Raw genomic sequence first — 24161 nt, forward strand, 5'->3', positions numbered from 1 at the left:
TAAATAAAAGTACGATATTTATTTTAAAAAAATTCCAGGGGATGTCCCATGTGAGTCAACAGTTCCATTTCTTGTCCCTTGTATGACTACCTTCAGTTACATGAGACCTCTGCCACCACCACACCTCACTACCTTCTTGAAAATATCAAATACTACTTTAGATAGAAAATATTTTTATCCTAATTACCATTTAGAAAAAACTCTTTTTAAGTTGATACTTAAAAGAATTGTGATTTCTACACATCTTCCACAACTATTTGATATAGCTTAAACTTAATCACACATTTTTAATGAGATAATCATTTTGGAGGGAAAAAGAATTTTGTGTAAAAATTTTGCTTTATAAAAGTGTATAAATGTCATTCTGCCAATATACTTCCTATCCCCTCCTTAGGCAGCTATACCTGTGACAGTGAGGTCATGAATGTTAAACATTTTATTTCTTGGATAGAACTGAGTAGGTGACAGAAAGTATGCTTTTCAGGAGTGATTCTGTTGGATATCTTTAAAGTTTCAAAGCAGCTGTTAGAGATGTATTTCATTCCAGTTCTTGTGTAAGATTATCACCACAGAGCTGAACTGATGTCTGTTTATTCAGCCACCATCAGCACCACTGCCATCATCTCAATCTTGGGAATTCTCAACCGCATCCCCCCCAGAGAGAGACACGTACAGTGGTGCAGCTTAGTGATAAAGAAGCCAGTCTCAGAGTACACCTTTAGATCCCTTGTTTATATCACATTGTGAATTTGTACAAATTTCATTTAGCGTTTAAAACTGTACTGTGTAACATATTATACTATTATAAAATATCCTTTTCTGTAAATGCACTGAAGATTTTCTTTGGCATTTGTTAAGCCTATTTCTAGCAATATTGCAAATGCTAACCACCAGATAGTTAGAAACTCCAAAGATGAGGTCAGTTTTCTTCATTTTCTGAAATTAGTTATTTGAGTTAATAGGAATTCTGTAGGAATACTGACCCACCTCATCTTATGTAACCTTCAAAACAGTTAAAACAGAAAAAAAACCAAACCAGCTATATAAAACAAGAATCTTTCAGTTATAAAACTGCTGAAAGATCATCAGTCAGCTAATCTATGAAATTATGCAAGATAAAGCTGAAATAGCTGTTTTTTTTAAAACAATTAAACTGGTTCTTTTTTCCCCTAAGGTTATAAGAAAATGGAAAATCTCCCTTTAAATCATGCAGAGATTTAAGTCAACACTTATCTATCTTTTCTAAGAAACTAAAATGTCTCTTATCTTACAGTTATAAATATTCATAACACGCAATCTCTTTTCTGTGGCCAGTTTTTTATGCCTTTGAGACTAGACTGTATGGTACTATTTAGCCAGGATGTATTATAATGCTGAATTATGTATAAAATATTATTTCTGGTATTTGTCCATCTTCTATTGAAGTGCCATTATTATTGCCAGGGGAACTAAAAAAGAAAAAAACAGTCTTGCTAGCAGTAGGTGTTTCATGCACTACTTTCTTCAGTCCTTTTGTGCCATAGTGGGAATCTGGACCCTAAATGAGAACAAAAGGTTCATTAGTAATTTTCATTTAATAAGCACTCAATTTAATGTGGTATTTTAATTATATTACCGATCTGCTGTATTTCGTTATAGCTCTTGCATAAAAATTTATGCCAAGTCATTTAAGGAAAAATGTAGTTTTTGCTACAAGCTAATTAATGACTAAAAATACTGAATATAAAGCTCAGCTATTAGAGGACAGTGAAATGGTTTTAAGGAAATAATTATTTTATCTTCTGTCAAACTTACAATCTCCTACACAAACAAAGGGCTATTTCTTTTTTTTTTTTTTTTTTTTTGCGGTACGCGGGCCTCTCACTGTTGTGGCCTCTACCGTTGCGGAGCACAGGCTCCGGACGCGCAGGCTCAGCGGCCACGGCTCACAAGCCCAGCCGCTCCACAGCATGTGGGATCTTCCCGGACCGGGGCACAAACCCGTGTCCCCTGCATCGGCAGGCGGACTCTCAACCACTGCGCCACCAGGGAAGCCCAAAGGGCTACTTCTTGTGAAGAACTATTTCTTTCAGAGCAGAGCTCTGCTGAGAGGCACTGCTCTTCTCAAAGCAGTGGAATATTTTAGCTCCCACCTTCTTACCTTCCCTGCTTCCGGCAAGGCTGTACTGTTAGTGACTCTCAGCTTCTACTGAAACATGCTCTCTATAACATGCAAGAGGAAACCGTGGGCCCCACCAGCTCACCACCGGGAACATTCAGGAAGACTCTTACTTTGAGTGTTGCGCATGCTGTGTAGCACACGTTGGGTAGGATCTCTATGGGTTCTTTGAACATGACCCTGAATGTGTTAGCAGTCCCATCACAACTAAATCCAGTATCATTTTGTCCCAGGGTTTGTTTTTTTTCATATTCAATGATCTGTAATTTTTAAAAGAGAAATTAAATTTAAGTTAAAACAAAGTTTTGTAGAAGAGTATGAAGCCCTTAGGCACAGCAGAATAGACTACTGTATCTCTTTGTTGTAATTTTTCTCTACTGTCTGTAACCACCAAAGATGGCTTTAAACACGCTGTCAGAAAATGCATTCACTGCAGTAAGGATGGGGAGGATGTCAGATAACTGGGCCTTGGCTGCAGGAGAGAGGAGCTTCTAAAAAAGACACATGGCTTGGGAACTGGTGTTTTAGACTGTGTGGATTTCAGATACCTAAGGGAAATAAGCCTTTACTCCTTGCTAGCCTATGTCCTGTTGCTGGGAAATTCCTGTAGCATTTCCTATGTAGATATTCAAAATATGAAAATTCTGTCTTTTCTATTTAGTTCCATAACCTGTGCCAGGCACTGAGGGATACCTTCAAGGAGCTTCTAGTCATTAGAGAAGACAAGTAAAGACAGCAAGTAAACTCAAAGACAAGTAAAGACAATTCAGTACAGCACCTGCAGTAGAGAGCTATGCATAAGATGAAGTGGAGGAGGAGAGGAAAAACTGATTTTGTCAGGAATGGGGGCGGCTCCACAGAAGAGAGTTTTAAAAGCTCAACTCAGAGGTTACCAGGTTATAAGAGAAAAGTCTTCATGCAAGGGAACAGTATGTGTGGAGGCCAAGGCTCACAAAGCCATCTTTTTGCATACATCAGGTAAAATCGGTAATAGTAAAACAGGCTGAACCAGTACATGCAGCGAGAGATAGGACAGTGGCCACCTCAGGCGGGATAGTGACCAGAAAAGATCACAAGGGGATTTCTGGGGTGCTGTAATACCCTGTTCCTTGATCGGGCTGCTGGTTATACAGTGTGTTCACAGTTTATGAAAAGGGAGCCATACCTACCACTTATGTCTACTTTTCTGTATGTACAGTCGGCCCCCTGTATACGCAGATGCAGAACCTGTGGATGTGGAGGACTGACTGTACTACGTCATTTTATATAAGGGTCTTTGAGCATCCGTGGATTTTGGTATCCACAGGGGGCCCTAGAACCAATCCCCTGCAGATACTGAGGGACTACAGTATATCACAGTTCAATTAAAAATAAAAAGACATGATGGTATCCTGGAATAAAGTAGTAAGACACAGGGTTTCGTTGTGGCAGTGCAATCTAGAGTAAACCACTTCTCCGAGCCTCAGTTTTATCTTTTAGTTTGGGAAAGAAACTTGTTTGCCTTCTTCCTAAGGCTATTGTGAGACTCAAATTATAAAACTACAGCAATGACAACAGCAACAGACTATGTTCCAAACACTTTACACGCATCATCTCAACCGGTCCTCACGAAAACATAATGGGGGTACCACCACTGTCAAAGTAAACAAGGACACTGGGGCTCAGAGAGGTTACCTAATTTGCCCACAGTCACACCCTTGAGATGGTAGAGCTGAGATTCAAACCCAGGCAGGTCTATCTGGTAGTGTTATCTAGATGTTGCATGGGACTAGCCACTGGGCGGAAGAAAATAAAGAGAAGTCCTACTTCTATTCATTTTACATTTTATCATCATTTTAATATACCTATAACCCCGATGCTCTCCCTCAGACTGTACACAAGGAATCTGGTGTCTCATGTAATATGTGAGGGGCACTGAACGAAGACAGGGGTTCCATAATTGAAGAGAATGACTGTGGGGCCCTCACTCCTGCCCAGGCCTGCAGATTATACAGCCTGCTTAAGGGGGCTTATGGATCCTATGGATAGGATCTTCACAATATATAAAGTAAAACGGGGAGTGATCATGAAAATCTTTTATACCCCTGAGAGGTCTGCTGTGGTTTTTTGGCATTAAAAATTATAGAAACAAAATTTCCTAAACTTTAAAATCTTTCAGGGAGGGTGGGAGGGAGGGTGATGCAAGAGGGAAGAGATATGGGAACATATGTATATGTATAACTGATTCACTTTGTTGTAAAGGAGAAACTAACACACTATTGTAAAACAGTTATACTCAAATAAAGATGTTAAAAAAAATCTTTCAAATAAACAATTTCAGTGGCTTTGGTTTATAAGAGCAACGAATTGACATGAATGATTTAATTTATAGCTGAATTTCACTATAAACGTTAGTGTATAGAATTTTAAAATGAGCATGATTTCATTAGCACAGCCAATAAAGCAATTCTTCCATTTGGAACAAGGTGTCTCTGTGAGGTAGTAAAGTATCTTTTTTGGCTGTCATCAGACCAGATCTTTGTTTATTTTTGTCTGCGTAGGGTCCTCCTTGCTGCACACAGGCTTTCTCTAGTTGTGGCGAGCGGGCGCTACTTTTCGTTGCAGTACGCGGGCTGCTCATTGCGGTGGCTTGTCTTTGTGTCGGAACACAGGCTCAAGTGCGAGGGCTTCAGTAGTTGTGGCATGCAGGCTCAGTAGTTGTGGCACACGAGCTTAGTTGCTCTGCGGCATGTGGGGATCTTCCTAGACCAGAGCTTGAACCCATGTTCCCTGCACTGGCAGGCAGATTCTTAACCACTGCGCCACCAGGTAAGTCCCCAGACCAGACCAGATTTTTTTTTTTTTTTTTTTTTTTTGTGGTACGCGGGCCTCTCACCGCTGTGGCCTCTCCCGTTGCGGAGCACAGGCTCCGGACGCGCAGGCTCAGCAGCCATGGCTCACGGGCCCAGCCACTCCTCGGCACGTGGGATCCTCCCGGACCGGGGCACGAACCCGTGTCCCCTGCATCGGCAGGCTGACTCCCAACCACTGCGCCACCAGGGAGGCCCAGACCAGATCTTTGAATTGTTGTGTATCTTGAAAGTCAATGATGCATTTTGATCACAAAGTTCACCAATGTTTTTACTATTAAAAGTAGTATATTGGGGCTTCCCTGGTGGCGCAGTGGTTGGGAGTCAGCCTGCCGATGCAGGGGACACGGGTTCGTGCCCCGGTCCGGGAGGATCCCACATGCCGAGGAGTGGCTGGGTCCGTGAGCCATGGCTGCTGAGCCTGCGCGTCCGGAGCCTGTGCTCTGCAACGGGAGAGGCCACAGCAGTGAGAGGCCCGCATACCGCAAAAAAAAAAGTAGTATATTAATTAACATTTTAGAGAGGGCAGTTTTTTCAGCTGAAAGAAGTCTGAAACATTGTTTACTTCCTTTTTTCATTACTATTTTTGTTTTAATTTATGTATAATATAAAATAAGTATAGTATTGCACAGGTATATGTGTATAGTAAATAAAACTACAACGTAGATGTGTTTCAAAAATAATTTCACTAACTGGGATGTGCAATCAAAAGTGTGGAGAACACTGGTTGACTGGAAGGGAAGGAGAGAGGTGCTTCACTTTCTTCGAGATTAAGTAATTGTGCCACATCTGAAAGAACTGAGGTGGAGCAGACCTAAGAATGGGGCAGGGTATGGTCAATCAGAAATCAGAGGTGTTACCAGTAGTTATAGGAAATTTGACAGTCTCAAGCCCTGGAGTTCAAAGTACCATGAAAAAAGCAGGTGGGTGTTTTGAGACAGTCAGTGCACAGCAGGAAGAACTAACAGAAGGGTTTCCTGGACAAAGGAGAGCTCCTTGTATGTTAATGCTTCTGTTAAGGACCCCAGGACCTCAATTTTCTGAAACTACACTTTCTAGATCAGTTGTAAAATGGAACCCTCTAGGCTTAAAATACTAATAGGCTTTCTGATGCCTGTGATAATTATACTGAAATTTGGATTTTGCCGAAACAATATCATCGTAAAATGACACTTGTTATATATTTCAGATGGTATACAGTGGGCAAAAAGAAGTGTACCTGTATATTCACTTGATAATCCGTGGGACCATGAATAGATCCATATAAACCAAATCCGACTATAGAGATTCTTCTATTAACTGTGAACCTGAGAGAATGAGTCCAAATATAAAATAACATACGTAATTCAGTAAGCATTCATACTCCAAAGGCTTATACATTTTTAAAGTGTTACTCAGAACATCTAATTTTGCTCATAATAAAGAAAACTATCAAAAATTAAACATCCTTGGAAATGTCACCTGCTTACCAAAAAACTCTTGCTAGAGCAACTTATTGGGAACTTAAGTAGAATCTGTTTTCTGTACTGTACATTTTTGAGCCAAGCAGTTTATTTAACCTAAATACCCACTTTTGTTGTGATGATAATTTTAGTCCAAATCTGTCTGCACATCTCCTTCATGAATAGAGATGTGTCAGCCATCAGACCTGATGGGCAGCGTCCCAAACTCTGACAATCCTTCAGCTCGATGAATACTTACTGGGCCTGGCACTGGGGAAATAATGGTCAACAAGACAGTCTCTGCCCCTACTGCACTTATGACCTAATGGAGGACACTGATAATAAATAAGTAAACAAAGGGATAAATCATAAATTATAAATTGTGATAAGAGTTGTGAAGGAAGCAGGCTGCTCTAACAGAATTGGTGGTGGAGGTCTGGGGACAGGACCTAAGTTACACAGGTGGCTCAGAATGAGATTTCACACTAGAACAATTAGCAGATCCAGTTTAGTTACCATAGTTAAGAAACAGACCCACCTTACTCCATTTTATAAATGTATAAAAACTAGCATCAAGCACAAATGGCACTAAATGACTGTATAATAAGAGATTAATAATCTATAATATAAAGCAGTTATCCTCAACATTTCATACTTTAAGAACTGAAGTAACAAGTTCAAGTTTTATTATTATTAATACCATACCATTGCCACTTTATGAGCACTTCCTGTGCCAGGCACCGAGCTTCAGTTCTTTACATTAATTATTTCCTTTAGTCATCATAACAGCTCTATAAACTAAGTAACACAGTATGATTTTTATCATCCTGTTTTTATAGCTGAAGAAACTGAGGTTTAGAGAAATTAACTTGCCTGAATCAAAATGTGTAGCAGAGCTGGGACACAACCCCAGGTCTGCATGGATCAAAAGGTCACACTCTTAATCACTGTGTTAAACTCCCAGTATGAGGATCACCTTAAAATTTTTTAAACATATTATTTATAATATAATTTTTTACTATAAAAAAGCAATATATTCTCTGTTTAAAAAAAGTTAGAAAATGCAGGTAAGCAAACAAGAGGAAAAATTTAAAGCATCTCTAAATCTACCACCTAGAGATAACTTCATTTTCAATTTGGTGCACTTCCTTTTCAGACTTTTCGTTCTGTTTTTAAACAATAGAAAACCAGATTTTTTTCTATGAACATATGTATTATTTTAAAAACCATGTCAGAATATATATATTTTTGTAACTTCATGTAAAAAGGTAAAAAACTACTACTGATTCATTATATTTAAACAATTCCTACTTGTTAAATAATCTAGGTTATTTGCAGTTTTTGTTATTATATAACAATGCCATGATGAACAATGTTATAGCTAAATCATTTCACAGTGCCTTCATTATTTCCTAGAATAAATTCCTGGAAGCAGATTTTCTGGGGAAAATGAAAGGCATATTCTTAAGGCGTTAGATGAACTTTATCAAATTGCTCTCTGGGAAGATTATAAAACTTTACACCCAACAAGGAATGAAGATCATTTCTATCCCACTCTCAACAACCACAAGAATCTTCATTTCTTTTTGCTGTTGAGAAACTGACGATTGACAAATTTTCTTTATATTTGATTACTGAGTTAACACATTTGCTCATATGCTTACTATCTACTGGATTTTCTCTTTAATGAAAAACCCACTCACGTTGTTTTCCCATTTTTCTCTGCTGATGAGTGTCTTTTTTTTTTTTTTTTTTTTTGTGGTACGCGGGCCTCTCACTGTTGTGGCCTCTCCCGTTGCGGAGCACAGGCTCCGGACGCACAGGCTCAGCGGCCATGGCTCACGGGCCCAGCCGCTCCGCGGCATGTGGGATCTTCCTGGACCGGGGCACGAACCCGTGTCCCCTGCATCGGCAGGCGGATTCTCAACCACTGCGCCACCAAGGAAGCCCTGATAAGTGTCTTTTTCATGTGGATTCGAAAGACCATGTTATATAGTTATTATATGCTTTGTCAGTAACATCCAATACAAAAACTTTCCTATTTGTCATTTATCTTTTAACTTTATGGTGGTTTTGGATGTAACATTTTGAATTATTTGTAGTCAAATTATGATCTATGCCAAGTTCAGAGAGGCCTATCTCATCCTCATAATAAATAAACATTCTGTTCTGGCACCTTCATGGTTTCCTTTTTTTTAATGTTAAAATTTTTATTTATACAAATACTGGAAGATGGCATCAGTAAAGATCTAACTTTATTTTCCCAGTGGTTAATCCTTCCTCACATTCTAATGTTCATTTACATTAGGTTGGTTTCTGAACTCTGCAGTATGTTCCGTACAACATTCTCTTACAGCTTTACAATATTTTTCATATTTGATTAATACCACTCTTTTAAAAAAGAAACCTTTACTTTTACAGATTTATTTTAGAATAATTTTGCCAACCCACTCCTCCCTACCAAAAACGTGTGACTTCTACAAGGAACTGCCTAACTCAGAAAGGTTAGTTTGGAAAGACACTGTCTGATTCCAGTCGAAGTTCTCCAAGTCTTTATAAAGATACCATACTGTACATTTCCTATAGGATTTACCCCTGCTACTTTATGTTATTTGTTACTATTGCAAGTGGGATCTGTTTTTACTCACCATTTTAACTGGAAATTCAAACATTAATTTTTTTTTTTTTTTTTTTTGCTGAATCGCATGGCTTGTGGGATCTTAGTTCCCCGACCGGGCACTGAACCCAGGCCACCACCCTGAAAGTGCCAAGTCCTAACCACTGGACCACCAGGGAATGCCCTAAAATTTTTTTTATTGTGGCAAAATATATAACAAAATGTACCATCTTAAGCATTTTAAAGTGCACCATTCAGTGTCATTAAGTAATTCACACTGTTGTTAACCATCAACACCACCCATCTCTGTAACTGAATTTTAATGACACAAGAACATCACTGGTTTTTGCACGTACGTTTTTATAAGTTGCCACTACTCTTTATTTATTGGTTCTAATAGATTTTTACTGATCCGGAGGCTGTCTGGGTGGACTAGTTGTTCTCAAAAGGAGTTCTGTGCCCAAGGAGGCAGGCTCTGTTTTCATAAAGGAGATGAAGCACCACTGACAGGGAGCCAGGGACACCAGATTTACTGCAATACTTAGGAAAGTCTCCCAAAACAAAGAATCCCAACCAACTTTCAAGTGTCCTGTCAGAATTCATGTAGATGAAAAACTTGTTTTTAAACATAAACTTAATCCCTTTTTATCAATAAACCAAGATTTTTACAGCAATTTTAATATTCACTGACATTTACAAGAGGTGACTACTATACAAATCGAGGAAATATCATACAGTCATTTCTCATTATCTGTGGTAGTTATATTTTATAGTTGGCACAAACACAGAATTAGCAAATACTAAACCACCGCTCTTAGGGGGAATGTGTACGTATACACACACACACACTCACTCACACACCACTCATGTGGATTATAATCTTAAATGCTAAGAACGACTCATTCTAGTATATTCCATTTTCCGTGTTTCACAAAAGAGAAATGGAATTAAGGAGTGTTAAGTGACTTGCCTGAGGCCACCCCGCTAACAGATGCCAGAGCTGGGATTCAAATTGTCCAATGGCCACAGAGCTGTAGTGTCCTGCACTGCACTGCCCCCTACCATCTCCATCTCTGTATAAGTGCTGAAATAAGAAGGGAGAGCATCCTCCTTGTTTGATCTCACACAGGAGCATGCTCCCAGGCAACTAAAATCTTTCCTGTGAATGACTAAGAAAGCGTTGCTGGTATTGATTTGGGGGTTACAAATAAATTCTAGCGAGTAGATGAGTTCTCAAATACGGAAACTGGATAAACAGGATGGACTGTAGTTTGCTTTATTAGAAACTTTTAAAGAAAATGACAAAATTGGCAGCAGTGCTGCTCATGGTATTTGGGACATGAGTACAATACACCTGTTCCCTGCACCTACAGCTGTCTCAGTGTGCTGGTGCATACAGTTACTATCTCTGATTGCTTGTCTTCTGGTGCTGCCCAAGTGTCTACATATTGAAGTACACATTTGATTTTACTATCAATTACATTTACTGTCCTTTACATTACAACTAGGCCATTATATCATTTTAAAAAAAATGAAACACATTATCTATGAATTTCATTTCAGGTTAATAAAGGAGGAATACAAAATATTTATTACAAAAAAGGGAGAACTAGGTCTGATGGAGTGAAGAACTACTAATATAGACGTTATCTGCAAAAAATGAAAAACACTTCTTCCTCTCCAGTATTTTTTTCTTTTTCTGTTTATATTGAAGTATAGTTGATTTACAATGCTGTATTAATTACCTATATTTCTTTATCTTTATACCTACATCAATCAGAGTTTTAAGAACACTACTGAAAAACAGCAAGGTTACCAGGCATCCCTATCTTGAGGTTTCAACACTCTATCATGTTAAAGAAGTATTCTTCTAGACCTAGCCTATTAATGGTTATATCTGGATTGAGGGTAAAATTTTATCAAGTCTTTTTGACATCTATCAAATTAAAAATTTTTTTCTTTGATCTGCTACCATGGTGAATTATAGTAATATATTTCCTAGTTTTGCACCATTCTTTCAATCTCCAAACAAACTCTTATCTGCCTTTTTTTTTTTGCACTCCTTTTGCATTGGTGGACGTTATTAAGAATAGCCTTACAAAACTCAGTTGGATGGATGTTATTTTACTTTATTTTATTTTATTTTTATTTATTTATTTTTTTCTGTATGCGGGCCTCTCACTGTTGTGGCCTCTCCCCTCGCGGAGCACAGGCTCCGGATGCGCAGGCTCAGCGGCCATGGCTCACGCGCCCAGCCGCTCCGCGGCATGTGGGATCTTCACGTACCGGGGCACGAACCCGTGTCCCCCTGCATTGGCAGGCGGACTCTCAACCACTGCGCCACCAGGGAAGCCCGGATGTTATTTTAAATGATGTTCATTGCACTGCTCACTGTCCCCTTTCTAAGAAACCACAGGAGAAACTTCTCAAGTCTCTGTATCTGAAATAGCCACCCTTCTCCTGAGCAATGTGTGTACTTTTCATGTGATAAACTCTTCAATTTCTGTAACTTTATAGCTTTAGAACCAAACTTAAGATGTCAGAACATGGATCTTGCATATTTATCTCCACTGGATGTATTTTTCCGACCCTGATTTATCACTTTTTAAAAAAAATTGGACTACAGTTGATTTACATCTATTTGCTGTTATAATATTATTCTTTTAAGGTACTGCTAGATTCAATATGCTATTTTATTTCTTTTCTATATAAGTGAGATTGACCTAGAAAATTTTTTGCCTTGTCAGATTCTTGTATAAGGATTATGCTTCTTTCAATAATTAACCAAAAAGTATTTTCTTCTTTTCATGTTCAATGAAACAACCTGTTCCCTGAATGTTTGATAAAACTCACCTGTCAAAACCACCTTGTGAAGGGACAGTTCTTTGATAACTTTTAATTTCTTCCATGGTAATTGGTCTATTCAGGCTTTCTTCTTCAGTCAATTTTGATAATTTATATTTGCCTATAAAATGATCCATTCCATCAAGATGTTCAATTTATTAGCACAGAGTAAGCCCAGAATTAAAATAAAAATTTCCTCAGTATACTATTATATTCCCATTATTATTTGTAGATTTAAGTATGTCTTCTTTATTACCTTTGCCAGAGGTTTGCTTATTTTATTGGTCTTTTTCAGGAACCAGATTATATTTAACAATTCTACTATTTTTAATTCATTAATTTCTACATTTACCTATTTCCTTTCTCTTTTCATATGGTTCTTTTGCTATTCACTTTCTAGCTTCTTGGGTTAATGCTGAAATCATTTATTTCTACTAATTTATTTAATAAAAGTAGTTAATTATTGCTAATTCTCTGTGTGACACTTTGGCCTCATCCCTTAAGTTCTCACATATAGTATTCTCATTGTGAATTATTACTAAATAGTCTACAAATGCATTTTTATTTCCATTTTAACCCAATATTTGTAAGAGTCCTCTCCCTCTTGGAGTTCTAGTTTTAAACAAACTTCTTGTTAGTTTCTAGTTTTATACCAAAGTGCTATTAATATTAAATATATGAAAATCCAAAAGGCATGTTTTATGAAAACAGGTAAATATTCTATTTTGACATTTAACCTAAAGAAACATGGTAGAGCAAATATAAATTCCAAAAGGATTATATGCATGTATCTTTTAAAACTAAAAAAAAAATGTTCCCAAAGTTGTTATAAATGTATACTGAGATATTTTCCATGCAACATCTACGCAAATAAAAATCTCACACTAAACCAAGTAAGATTAAATGTATTAAATTATAGCCCTAAGACTGTAAAAATAATGTTTGATCAATTAAGGTCTAGACTTCAGCTCACCAGCAGTGGCAATCCAAACAAAACTTACAAATTAGAAGGCCCCAGTCAATCCTTTCTTACTCTACTTGTTTCCTAAGAGATTCCCTCACTCATAATTCAGTGGAGAGACCAGTAAGCCTCACTGACTTCTTGACTGTTGTATCGAGTTAGAAATGTATTAAACAAAGTATAAAATAAAATGTGGTTAATTATCTCCCACAATATGAACATAAAAGCCAAATGTGAGCCGCTGCCCCGCCCCACCCCACCCCCAAATCTACAATATGCAGATACCTGATTCTATCACTTGTTCCACTGTAACCCCACCGGCTCTCTACTTGCTGGAATCTATTGATGCAGCATTCCTTTCCTCTGAGGCAGCATCTTGGTCGATCAATGTATTCAACTCGGGGCTTAGGATTGACAGTAAAATGAAGAAAGAGGTTTACCACTTCACGATCTGACAGAATTCCAGACTGAGCAGGACCTGTAGAAATAAAAACATAAACCTCAATAAAAGTAACTTCATTGCAATTCCTAACTTTGTAATTCTCCCCATAATAACGTGAATTCAAATGTGAAAGATGTAAAGTAACAATGAGGTAGAAAAATCTCAGCATATATTATTTTAGCATGTATTTAATTTAAAAGTTTTACTAAATTCATCCGAGGTTAACCTAATATGTAAGTGTTAAAACCATTAATAAATCAAAGCTTAGATGAAACCCTGAGATCACAGAAAGATCCCTGGATTTTTCTATCCATTCGCCCTGAGTATTCTGTTTCCCAGAAAGAGGAGAGTTGGAGAAGTGCTTACAGTGGCAGCCAGAGCTATCGTTACCTCTCCATTCCCCATCTGTCTGAGGCTGTAATCAAACAATGGAATATTTAGAGGTAGAAATAGATGGCACAGTGCTTTCTTTGTGGGATTTTGAAATTAGCAGAGGTCAGAAGCTAAGATTGGAAAAGCTGTGGAAGCAGCATATCACATGCTATAGTTTTCTCATTCACTGTTTCTGGGAAGAGAAAATTCCAAACAGCTTAAATTTAACCAGGAATAAATGCTATTCCTCACAAAAGATGCCAGGAGATTCCTTCCAAGGCTGGTAAAAACAATCTAAATAAGAGACTGCAAAACACTAGAAATTTGGTTTAGGAAACTATAAATCAGATTTTAATGTAAAATGCCCTAATTTTTAATATAAATTTTAAGAATATCACACACAAACATATCAACCTGCCAGACCTGGCCCCGTGGTTCATTTGCAATCTCTGGATAAGTAAAGATTGTAAAGAAGAAAAAATACAATTACAAACTTAAAACATGCATTTTAGAGAAAAAAAAGAGAGAAAAGAACGTAACTGGAACTGCATAAGATCAGAAGAGAGGTGGGGGTGAAAACTCATGTATCTTTCTCAGAATGACAAATAAGACAAAAGAATTAAAATGTTTAAGGTGATCAAAATGGATGATAAAAAGCAGAGACCAACATACAGGTAACTACTGTTCCTGAAGAACTAACAATAAGAATAGGATGATGCAATAATTCAAGACTACAGGTATACCTCGCTTTATTATGCTTTGCAGATATATTTTTTTACAAATTGAAGGTTTGTGGCAAACATGCATCAACAAGTCTGTTGCTGTCATTTTTCAACTGCATTTGCTCACTTTGTGTCTCTGTGTCACATTTTGGTAATCCTCTCAATAGTTAATACTTTTTCATTATCACTATACTTGTTATGATGATCTGTGATCAGTGACCTTTGATGTTACTACTGTAATAATTTTGAGCCCCATGAACCACACCCATAAGACAGCGAACAATTAAGTTATGCAGGTGTCTCCATAAATGTTGTGTGTGTTCTGACTGCTCCACTGATTAGCCGTTCCCCAGCTCTCTCTGTCTCCTCCTGAGACACAACAGTATTGAAATTAGGCCAATTAACAACCCTATGGTTGGGCTTCCCTGGTGGCACAGTGGTTAAGAATCTGCCTGCCAATGCAGGGGACAAAGGTTTGAGCCCTGGTCCGGGAAGATCCCACATACCACATACCACATACCACGGAGCAACTAAGCCTGTGCACCACAACAACTGAGCCTGCACTCTACAGCCCACAAGCTACTACTGAGCCTGCGTGCCACAACTACTGAAGCCCGTGCGCCTAGAGCCCGTGCTTCTCAACAAGAGAAGCCACCACAATGAGAAGCTCGTGCAGCACAACGAAGAGTAGCCCCCGTTCGCCGCAACTAGAGAAAGCCTGCGTGCAGCAACGAAGACCCAATGCAGCCAAAAATAAAATAAATAAATGTACTAAAAAAAAATGAAAACAACAGCCCTATAGTGGCCTCTTAAGTGTTCAAGTGAAAGAATAGTCAAACATCTCTCCCTTTAAATCAAAAGCAGAAATGATTATGCTGAGTAAGAAGGCATGTCAAAAGCTAGGTCTCTTGCACCAAACAGTAGCCAAGTTGTGAATGCAAAGGAAGAGTTCCTGAAGGAAATTCAAAGTGCTACTCCAGTGAACACACAAATAATAAAAAAGTGAAACAGCCTTAATGCTGATTGGAGAAAGTCTGAGTGGTCTGGATAGAAGATAAACCAGCCACAACATTCCCTTAAGACAAAGACTAATCCAGAGCAAGGCCCTAACTCTCTTCAATTCTATGAAGGCTGAAAGAGATGAGGAGGCTACAGAAGAAAAGTCTGAAGCTAGCAGAAGGGGGTTCAGGAGGTTTAAGGAAAGAAGCCTTAACCCTGTGACATAAAAGGGCAAAGTGAAGCAACAAGTGCTGATGCAGAAGCTACAACAAGTTATCCAGAAGATCTGACTAAGATAATTAATGAAGGTGGCTACATGAAACAACAGATATTCAATGTAGACAAGCGTAGACAAATAGCCTTCTAGTGGAAGAAAATGCCATCTAGGACTTTGATAATCAGAGGAGAAGTCAATGTTCGGCTTTAAAGCTTCAAAGAACAGCCTGACACTCTTGCTAGGGGCTAATGTAGCTGGTGACTTTAAGTTGACACCAATGCTCATTCACCATTCTGAAAATCCTAGAGCCCTTTAGAATTATGCTAAATCTACTCTGTGTTATAAATGGAACAAAAAAGCCTGGATGACAGAACATTTGCTGACATAGTATACTGAATATTTTAAACCCACTATTGAGACCTACTGCTCAGAAAAAAAGATTCCTTTCAAAATATTGTTCCTTGACAGTGTACCTGGTCATCCAAGAGCACTCATGAAGATGTACAGTTGTTTTCATGACTGCTAACAGGACATCCATTCCATAGCCCATGGATCAAAGAGTAATTTAGACTTTCAAGCCTTATTATTTAAGAAGAACATTTAGTAAGACTATAGCTACCATAGACAGTAGTGATTCCTCTGATGCATCTGGGCAAAGTAAACTGAAAACCTGGAAAGGAGTCACCATTCTAGATGCCATTAAGAACATCCATGATTCATGGAACGAGTTCAAAATATCAATATTAAAGAGAGTTTGGAGGAAGTAAACTGTAACCCTCATGCATGACTTTGAGGGGTTCAAAGACTTCAGTGGAGGAAGTAATTGCAGATGTGCTGGAAATAGCAAGAGAACTAAAATTAGAAGTGGAGCCTGAAGATGTGACTGAATTGCTGCAACCTCATGATAAAACTTGAACAGATGAGGAGTTGCTTCTACAGATGAGCAAAGAAAGTGGTTTCTTGAGACAGAATCTCCTCCTGTTGAAGATGCTGTGAAGACTGTTGACATGACAACAAAGGATTTACAATATTACATAAACTTAATTGATAAAGCAATGGCAGGGTGAAAGAGGACTAACTCCAATTTTGAAAGAAGTTTTACTATGGGTAAAATGCTATCAAACAGCATTGCCTGCTACAGAGAAATTGTTCCTGAAAGAGTCAATCACTGTGGCGAACTTCGTTATTATCTTATTTTAAGAAATTGCCACAGGACTTCCCTGGTGGCGCAGTGGTTAAGAATCCGCCAACCAATGCAGGGAACACGGGTTTGAGCCCTGGTCTGGAAAGATCCCACTTGCCACGGAGCAACTAAGCCCGTGCGCCACAACTACTAAAGCCCGCGTGCCACAACTACTGAGCCCGCATGCCACAACTACTGAAGCCTGCGTGCCTAGAGCCCATGCTCCTCAATAAAAGAAGCCACCGCAATGAGAAGCCTGTGCGCTGCAACAGAGTAGCCCCCGCTCACCGCAACTAGAGAAAGCCCGCACACAGCAGTGAAGACCTAACGCAGCCAAAAATTTTTAAAAATGAAAATAAAAAATAAAAAAAAGAACGAAGTTGCCACAGCTACATTAACCTTTAGCAACCACCACCCTGACCAGTCAGTAGCCGTCAACATTGAGGCAAGACCCTCCACCAGCAAAAAGATTAGGACTCGCTGAAGACCCCGATGTTAGTTAGCATTCTTTAGCAATACAGTCTTTTTAAATTAAGGTACGTACTTGTTTTTTTTAGACATAATGCTATTGCACTTAACAGACTATAATATAGTGTAAACATAACTTTTATATGCATTGGGAAACAAAAAAATTTGTATGGCTCACTTTATCGCGATATTCAATTTATTGTTGTGGTCTGGAACACAAAATATCGCCAAGGTATGCCTGTATAATAAAATTTCCTTAGTTGAAAAAAGAAGTCTTCAGATCATGAAAAACGTTCTCAGATATATAGCATATATACCATATACCTATTTAAAGAAAGTAATCAAGAATAAACTCAACAAATGAGTGAATCAAAATAAAGAATTCAAGAAGGTATATCATAAAAGAACTGGTGATAAACACTAAATCCAATACAACCTATAATTAAGTCTAATATAGTTGTGTTTTTGTAGTATGTTATGTGGGTGTATAATCAGTTACCATAAAGTGGGCTGGAAAGGTTGAAAGGATGGAACACCATGCTAATGCTCTTATCTTAAATAGGGAAGGTCAATAAATAACGTTTTATTATGAAATGAATTAAGAAAATTGGAGGGGAAAAAGTAAATGCAGAATTTATTATTTCCTAATCTCTAGACAGAAAACACACACACATACACTCAACAGCAAAATAGAGAACACAAAGGGAGCTCTCCCTAAAACATTTTTGAAACATATAATACAGAAATGATATGCATAACAGAAAAGTACATAACAGCACAAAAAGAAACATTTGACTACATAAAAATATTAAGCAGTCTGTAAGATGGAATAGCCTATGTCAGAGAAGAACTATAGATGAACAGTACATAAAATAGCTATTTCATGTTAACAGAGAACAATTGAGGCAGTCAGTGCTTGAGAAGGGAAATGTATTGAGATGAAGCCCTGTATCTGTCACCAATTTTCCCCTTGGGATATTTGCTGATTTGCTTCATAGGGCATAAATGCCATGCAGAAACTGGCAACCTAGAAACTGTGGTAGTCCTCAACTGACTGAAGAGACAAAAACTGTAATTCAAAGCTACCAAGGCAGCCAGACAATGATCTGGAAGAGAATACTTAATAGACAAACAAGACCAACATTTTGTGCATAATTTCTCCTTGAAGTATTTGTCAACTCCTGGGCTTCCCTGGTGGCGCAGCGGTTAAGAATCTGCCTGCCAATACAGAGGACACAGGTTTGATCCCTGGTCCAGGAAGATCCCACATGCCGTGGAGCAACTAAGCCCGTGTGCCACAACTACTGAGCCCGTGTGCTGCAACTACTGAAGCCCACACGCCTAGAGCCTGTGCTCTGCAACAAGAGAAGCCACCACAATGAGAAGCCCACGCACCGCAACGAAGAGTAGCCCCCGCTGGCCGCAACCAGAGAAAATCCTGCGCACAGCAACAAAGGCCCAACACAGCCAAAAATAAAACTTAAAAAAAGGATTTGTCAATTCCTAAGCTATGCACAAGCAAGAGAAAACTATGAGACCAAAAAACCAGGCAGAAAGGTGCTGCTAAGAGACTAAAGAGTTAAACAGAATTTTCTGTCTTAAAGCTAGGGAAAAAAATTCCCAAATATTTGAAAATTAAGCTATAGACTTATAGCCCATGGGTCAAGAAAAACAATACCATGAAAATTAGAAAATATTTTTTATTGAATGACAATAAAAATACAACATACCAAAACTTGTGGGGGAAAAAAAGGATGCTTAGATGGAAAACTATAGATTTAAATGTATACACACAAAAAAATATAAGTTGAAAGTCGCTGTTTTGAGTGTTTATCTCAAAAAGTCCAATGACTAAGTAAATAACCCCCAGCAAATTAAAATTAAAGGAAGGAAATAATAAAGAAAAAAGCAGAAATCAATGAAATGGAAAACACATACACAATAGAGAAAATTAATAAAGCCAGAAGTCAGTTCTTGGAAAAAAATTAATAAAATGCATAAACTCCTAGGCAAAGCTGATTAAAGGCACAAGATACCAATATCAGAAATGAAATAGGGAACATAATTTAGATTTCACAAACATAGAGATAATAAAAGGATGTTATGAAATTCATGTTAACAAATTAAAGGTCTACATGAAACTGTTACAAAAAGAAAGAGAAAATCTGAAAAGTCCTAGTCTCCTCAAGAAATTGAATCTCTAATTAAAAACCTTCCAGAAAGAAAACACTAGATCCAGACAGCTTCACTGGTGAATTCCCCTAAACATTTAAGAAGAAATAGCACTAATTTTACATAAACTCTTGACTACAGAAAAAAGAAATATTCCTAACTTTTGTATGAGATCAGCATAATCTTGATAATCAAAATCTGACTATTTCATTACAAGAAAGGAAAAATTATAGCCTAATTTCTCTCATGAAGTAGTCCTAAAAATATTTTTTAAATCTGGCAAAGATCTAGTAATATATAAAAAGAATAATGCATGACAACCAAGTACGGTTTATGTAAGGAATCCAAAGTTTTAACTTGGAAAATCAATCAATGCTATATTAAGCTATACTAAGAGAATAAAGGGGAAAACTGTATCATTATCTCAAAAGAAGAGAAACATTTGGTAAAATTCATGATAAAACTCTTAGAAGACTAGTAACAGAAGGAAATTTCCTTAATCCAATAAAGAGTATCTACAAAAAATTTACAGCAAGCATACTTCTGTGGGGAAATACTGAGAGCTTTCTGCCTAAGACTAGAATAATGCAAGGATGTTCACTATCCATACTTCTTAATACGCTCAAGGTCCTAGGTCATATAATAAGGCAAGAAAAAGAAATGTCTAAGGATTAGAAAGGAAGAAATAGAATTATTATTGTTTGCAGATCACATGATTGTACATGTAGACTATGCACAATGATCTACAAATAATTATTAGGATTTATAAATTTAGCAAGATCACTAGATACAAGGTCAATACAGGAAAAATCAACTGTATTTCTATATACTGGCAATCAATCAGTTAGGACATGGAAATTAAAAAACTAATCATTGCAATAACATTTAAGAAGTAAAATACATAAGGAATAAACCTACCAAAAAATATGCAAGACCTCTACCAGAAAACTCAAAGTATTACTAAGAGAAATTTTAAAAAGACTTAAATCAATGTTCATTGATTGGAAGACTCAATATTATAAAAATGTCAATTATCTCCACACCAATCTATGGATTCAACGTAATTCCAATCAGAATCCCATGACTTTTTTTGGTGGAAACTGACAAGCTAACTAAAACATTTATGTATATGAAACTACCAACACAAAAGACCAAGAATAGCCAAGGTAATCCAGAAGAACAAAGCCAGAGGATTTTCACCACCAGATTTCAAGATTCAGTTTAAAACTACAGAAATGAAAACTCCACAGAATTGGTTCAAGGATACACAAATGTAACAGTAGAGCAGACTAAACATTCCAGAAATAGATTCATTCATATACAGTCACTTGATTTACAACAAAGTTAGCACTGCTGTGTATGGGGGCAGGGATAGTTTTTAATACATAGTCACATGGGGAACAAAAATGAACCTTGACCTCTACCTCACACCATACACGTGTGAAAAAAACACCACAAAAAATAAAAACCCAACTGGATTACAGACCAAAAAGTTAAATGTAAAACAATAAAGTTCCTAGAAGAAAACCTAAGAGAATATCTTCATGACCCTGAGGCAGGCAAAATTTCTTAAGACATAAAAAACCATCACCTTAAAGGAAAAGACTAATAAATTAATTCATTAAAATTAAGACCCTCTATTTATCAAAAGACAGCATTAAGATAATGAAAAGATAATCCACAGACTGGGATATTAGCTATAAGTATATACATTATATGTATCTATAATATATTCTGGATACAAGTCTTTTGTCAGATTAAATACATATAATGGAGAGGATGTGAGGCAACTGGAATGAACTCTTAACTCTCTTAGTTTGGCAGTTGAGTGTGAACTATTACAACTATGCTGGGCAACTGTTTGGTAGGATCTACCAACGCTGAACATATGTACACTCTATGACTTTGCAACTGGCACTGCCACCTGCTCAACAGAAATGTTCACATACGTACACCAAGTGAGAGGTATAAGAATGTTCTTAATGGCCCCAAACAAACAACCCAAATGTCCAACAACAGTAAAATGGATAAAGAAATCATGGCACATCCATTGAACAGATTACAAAGCAATGAAAAAGAATGAGCTACTGCCACACACAACCACACAGATGAATCTAACAGAAATAATGTTAAGAGAAAGAAGCCACACACAAAAGAACACATGCTGAATGTATGATTTCCTTTATATTAAGTTTAGAAACAGACAAAACTCATTTACAGAAGCCAGAAAGTAGTCACCTTTGGAAGGGAGATTAAGGACTAGGAGGGGCATGATGGAGACCGGTGGGGTATGGTAATGTACTTTAAATTGATATGTGTGGTTAAATAGGTGTGTTCACTCTATTTGTTCCCTTTATTATGTACATGTTATATTTTAATTTTAAAAGTTTACAGAAAGAAAAAACAAACATTGATTCTGACCAGCAAAAACAAAAACAACTTGTGAGAATACTAGAATATATATAATAAATCAAAAAGAAAAATTTGGGGCTTCCTTGGTGGCGCAATGGTTGAGAGTCCGCCTGCTGATGCAGGGGACACGGGTTCGTGCCCCAGTCTGGGAAGATCCCACATGCCGCGGAGTGGCTGGGCCCGTGAGCCATGGCCACTGAGCCTGCGCGTCCGGAATCTATGCTCCACAACGGGAGAGGCCACCACGGTGAGAGGCCCAGGTACCGCAAAAAAACAAAAACAAAAACAAAAACCTGAATACCCCAAAAGAATAGAAGTCATGAATGAATAACCAGAGAAAACCATAATTCAAAAAGACACATGCACCCCAATGTTCATTGCAGCACTATTTACAATAGCCAGGTCATGGAAGCAACCTAAGTGCCCCTCAAGAGATGAATGGATAAAGAAGATTTGGTGCATATGTACAATGGAATATTACTCAGCCATAAAAAGGAACAAAATTGGGTCATTTGTTGAGACGTGGATGGATCTAGAGACTGTCATACAGAGTGAAGTAAGTCAGAAAGAGAAAAACAAATATTGTGTATTAACACATATATGTGGAACCTAGAAAAATGGTACAGATGAACCGGTTTGCAGGGCAGAAATAGAGACACAGATGTAGAGAACAAACGTATGGACACCAAGGGGGGAAAGTGGTGGGGTGGTGGTGGTGGTGGGGTGAACTGGGCAATTGGGATTGACATGTATACACTGATGTGTATAAAATATATGACTAATAAAAACCTGCTGTATAAAAAAATAAATAAATCTAAAAATTCAAAAAAAAGAAAAAATACAAATGGCCAATAAACATAAGGAAATATAATTTTAAACCATTATGAGATTTTTTTTTCTTTTAAATCAATCTGGCCATGACTTAAAAGCAGATGATACTCAATGTTGATATGGGAAACAAGAACTGGTCATAGAACTAAGAAACATCAACCCTAAAAGTCAGAAAGATCTGTCATTGTAACTTTAGGTAAGGCACTTAACCTCTCTCAGGTTCAGTTCTTAAACCTATAAAATACCATAGAATTTTTATATATTTATAATATGCAAAATATTTTAAAAGATATAAAATACACGTAATTTTAAAATACGTAAATATATAACCTACAATATTATCCTGAAGGGCTATTAGGAGAATTGAATGAAATTATACACACAAATGCACATACATAAACATCTTCTTTTCCTCTCTCACACAGGGAGACTGACTGCCCATTAAAATAGTTTCAAGTAGATTTTGGACAAGTTACAGCCTTACCGGCTGCAAACTCCTCAATGGTCATCAGCGGGAACCGGATCAAGGACAGTGCTTTCCCTAGAACTTTCTGTTTGTTTCCAAAAGTCACAGGCAATTGTTGTCTTTGACATTCCGCTTCTGCCCACCGTACAACAGCTCCAAAAAGTCGACTTTCTCTAATACTAAGAGTGTCTCTTTCTAGAACTGCACAGAGTGTGTCTACAGGTAAAATACAAAAATATGTCAAATTAGGAATATTTTGCTCTTTAACAAAATACTGACAAACATGCTTATATAAAATTTTCAAATCTCAATAAAAATAGGATACTTAAAACTATAGACTCTACACTTAAAAATATTAAAGAATTAAAGAAATTAAACAGCAAAGTTTTCTTTAAAAAATTACTATAAGGTTAACATTCAACTTATTACTTACCATACATGGAAGCTTAGATACAGTATCTCCTTATATATTCATGCCATTCAGCAAGCAAACTCAAATATCCAGAACAAGAATAATAAGTAAGTCAGAGAAAAAGGCTCCCAATCAGTAATGAACAAATTCGTAAAGTCTACAGATTACAATTCATTCATTAATTCAGCAAATATTTCTTATTAACCACTCACAATGTGCCAGGCACTATTCTAGACACCGAGGATACATCATTAAACAAAAAGTTAAAAATTCCTTGCCTCATGGAGCTTACATTCTAATGGGAGAAATAGATTCAATAAACATAAGTAAATTATACTGTGTTACATAATAAATGTAAGAAAAGATAGCAGGGTAAGGGGAATCAGAAATGCAGCTTAAAATAGGATAGTTTGGATATGCCTCACTTGAGTTAAGACCTGAAGGAGGTTGAGGGGGGTGGGGTCAGTAGGCCAAACACACCTCGAGAGAAAGAGCACTCCAGGACTGGCCAGTGTGAAGGCTCTCTTATGAGTGTGCCTGCCGTATCTGAGCAACAGCCAGGAGGTCAGTGTGGCTGGAGGAGAGTGAGCAAGA

At 37.4% G+C, this 24161-nt stretch overlaps 1 protein-coding gene across 2 annotated transcripts in view; it reads right to left on the reverse strand.

The window, feature by feature from the left end:
- Positions 1-24161, reverse strand: part of BTBD1 (BTB domain containing 1) — a 45035-nt gene continuing 20874 nt past the window's right edge. The window contains exons 4-8 of one of the 2 annotated variants that reach the window (XM_059057314.2): positions 23174-23371; positions 13157-13349; positions 6227-6314; positions 2272-2418; positions 1-1537 (exon numbers count right to left, since the gene is read on the reverse strand). In XM_059057314.2, coding sequence (XP_058913297.1) covers positions 1379-1537; positions 2272-2418; positions 6227-6314; positions 13157-13349; positions 23174-23371 — 785 coding nt within the window. In that variant the 3' untranslated portion in view covers positions 1-1378. The remainder of the gene's footprint in view (positions 1538-2271; positions 2419-6226; positions 6315-13156; positions 13350-23173; positions 23372-24161) is intronic. The other variant, XM_067030011.1, reaches the window with a different exon arrangement.

The sequence above is a fragment of the Kogia breviceps genome, chromosome 3, assembly GCF_026419965.1.
Source record: "Kogia breviceps isolate mKogBre1 chromosome 3, mKogBre1 haplotype 1, whole genome shotgun sequence".
Lineage (NCBI taxonomy): Eukaryota > Metazoa > Chordata > Mammalia > Artiodactyla > Physeteridae > Kogia > Kogia breviceps.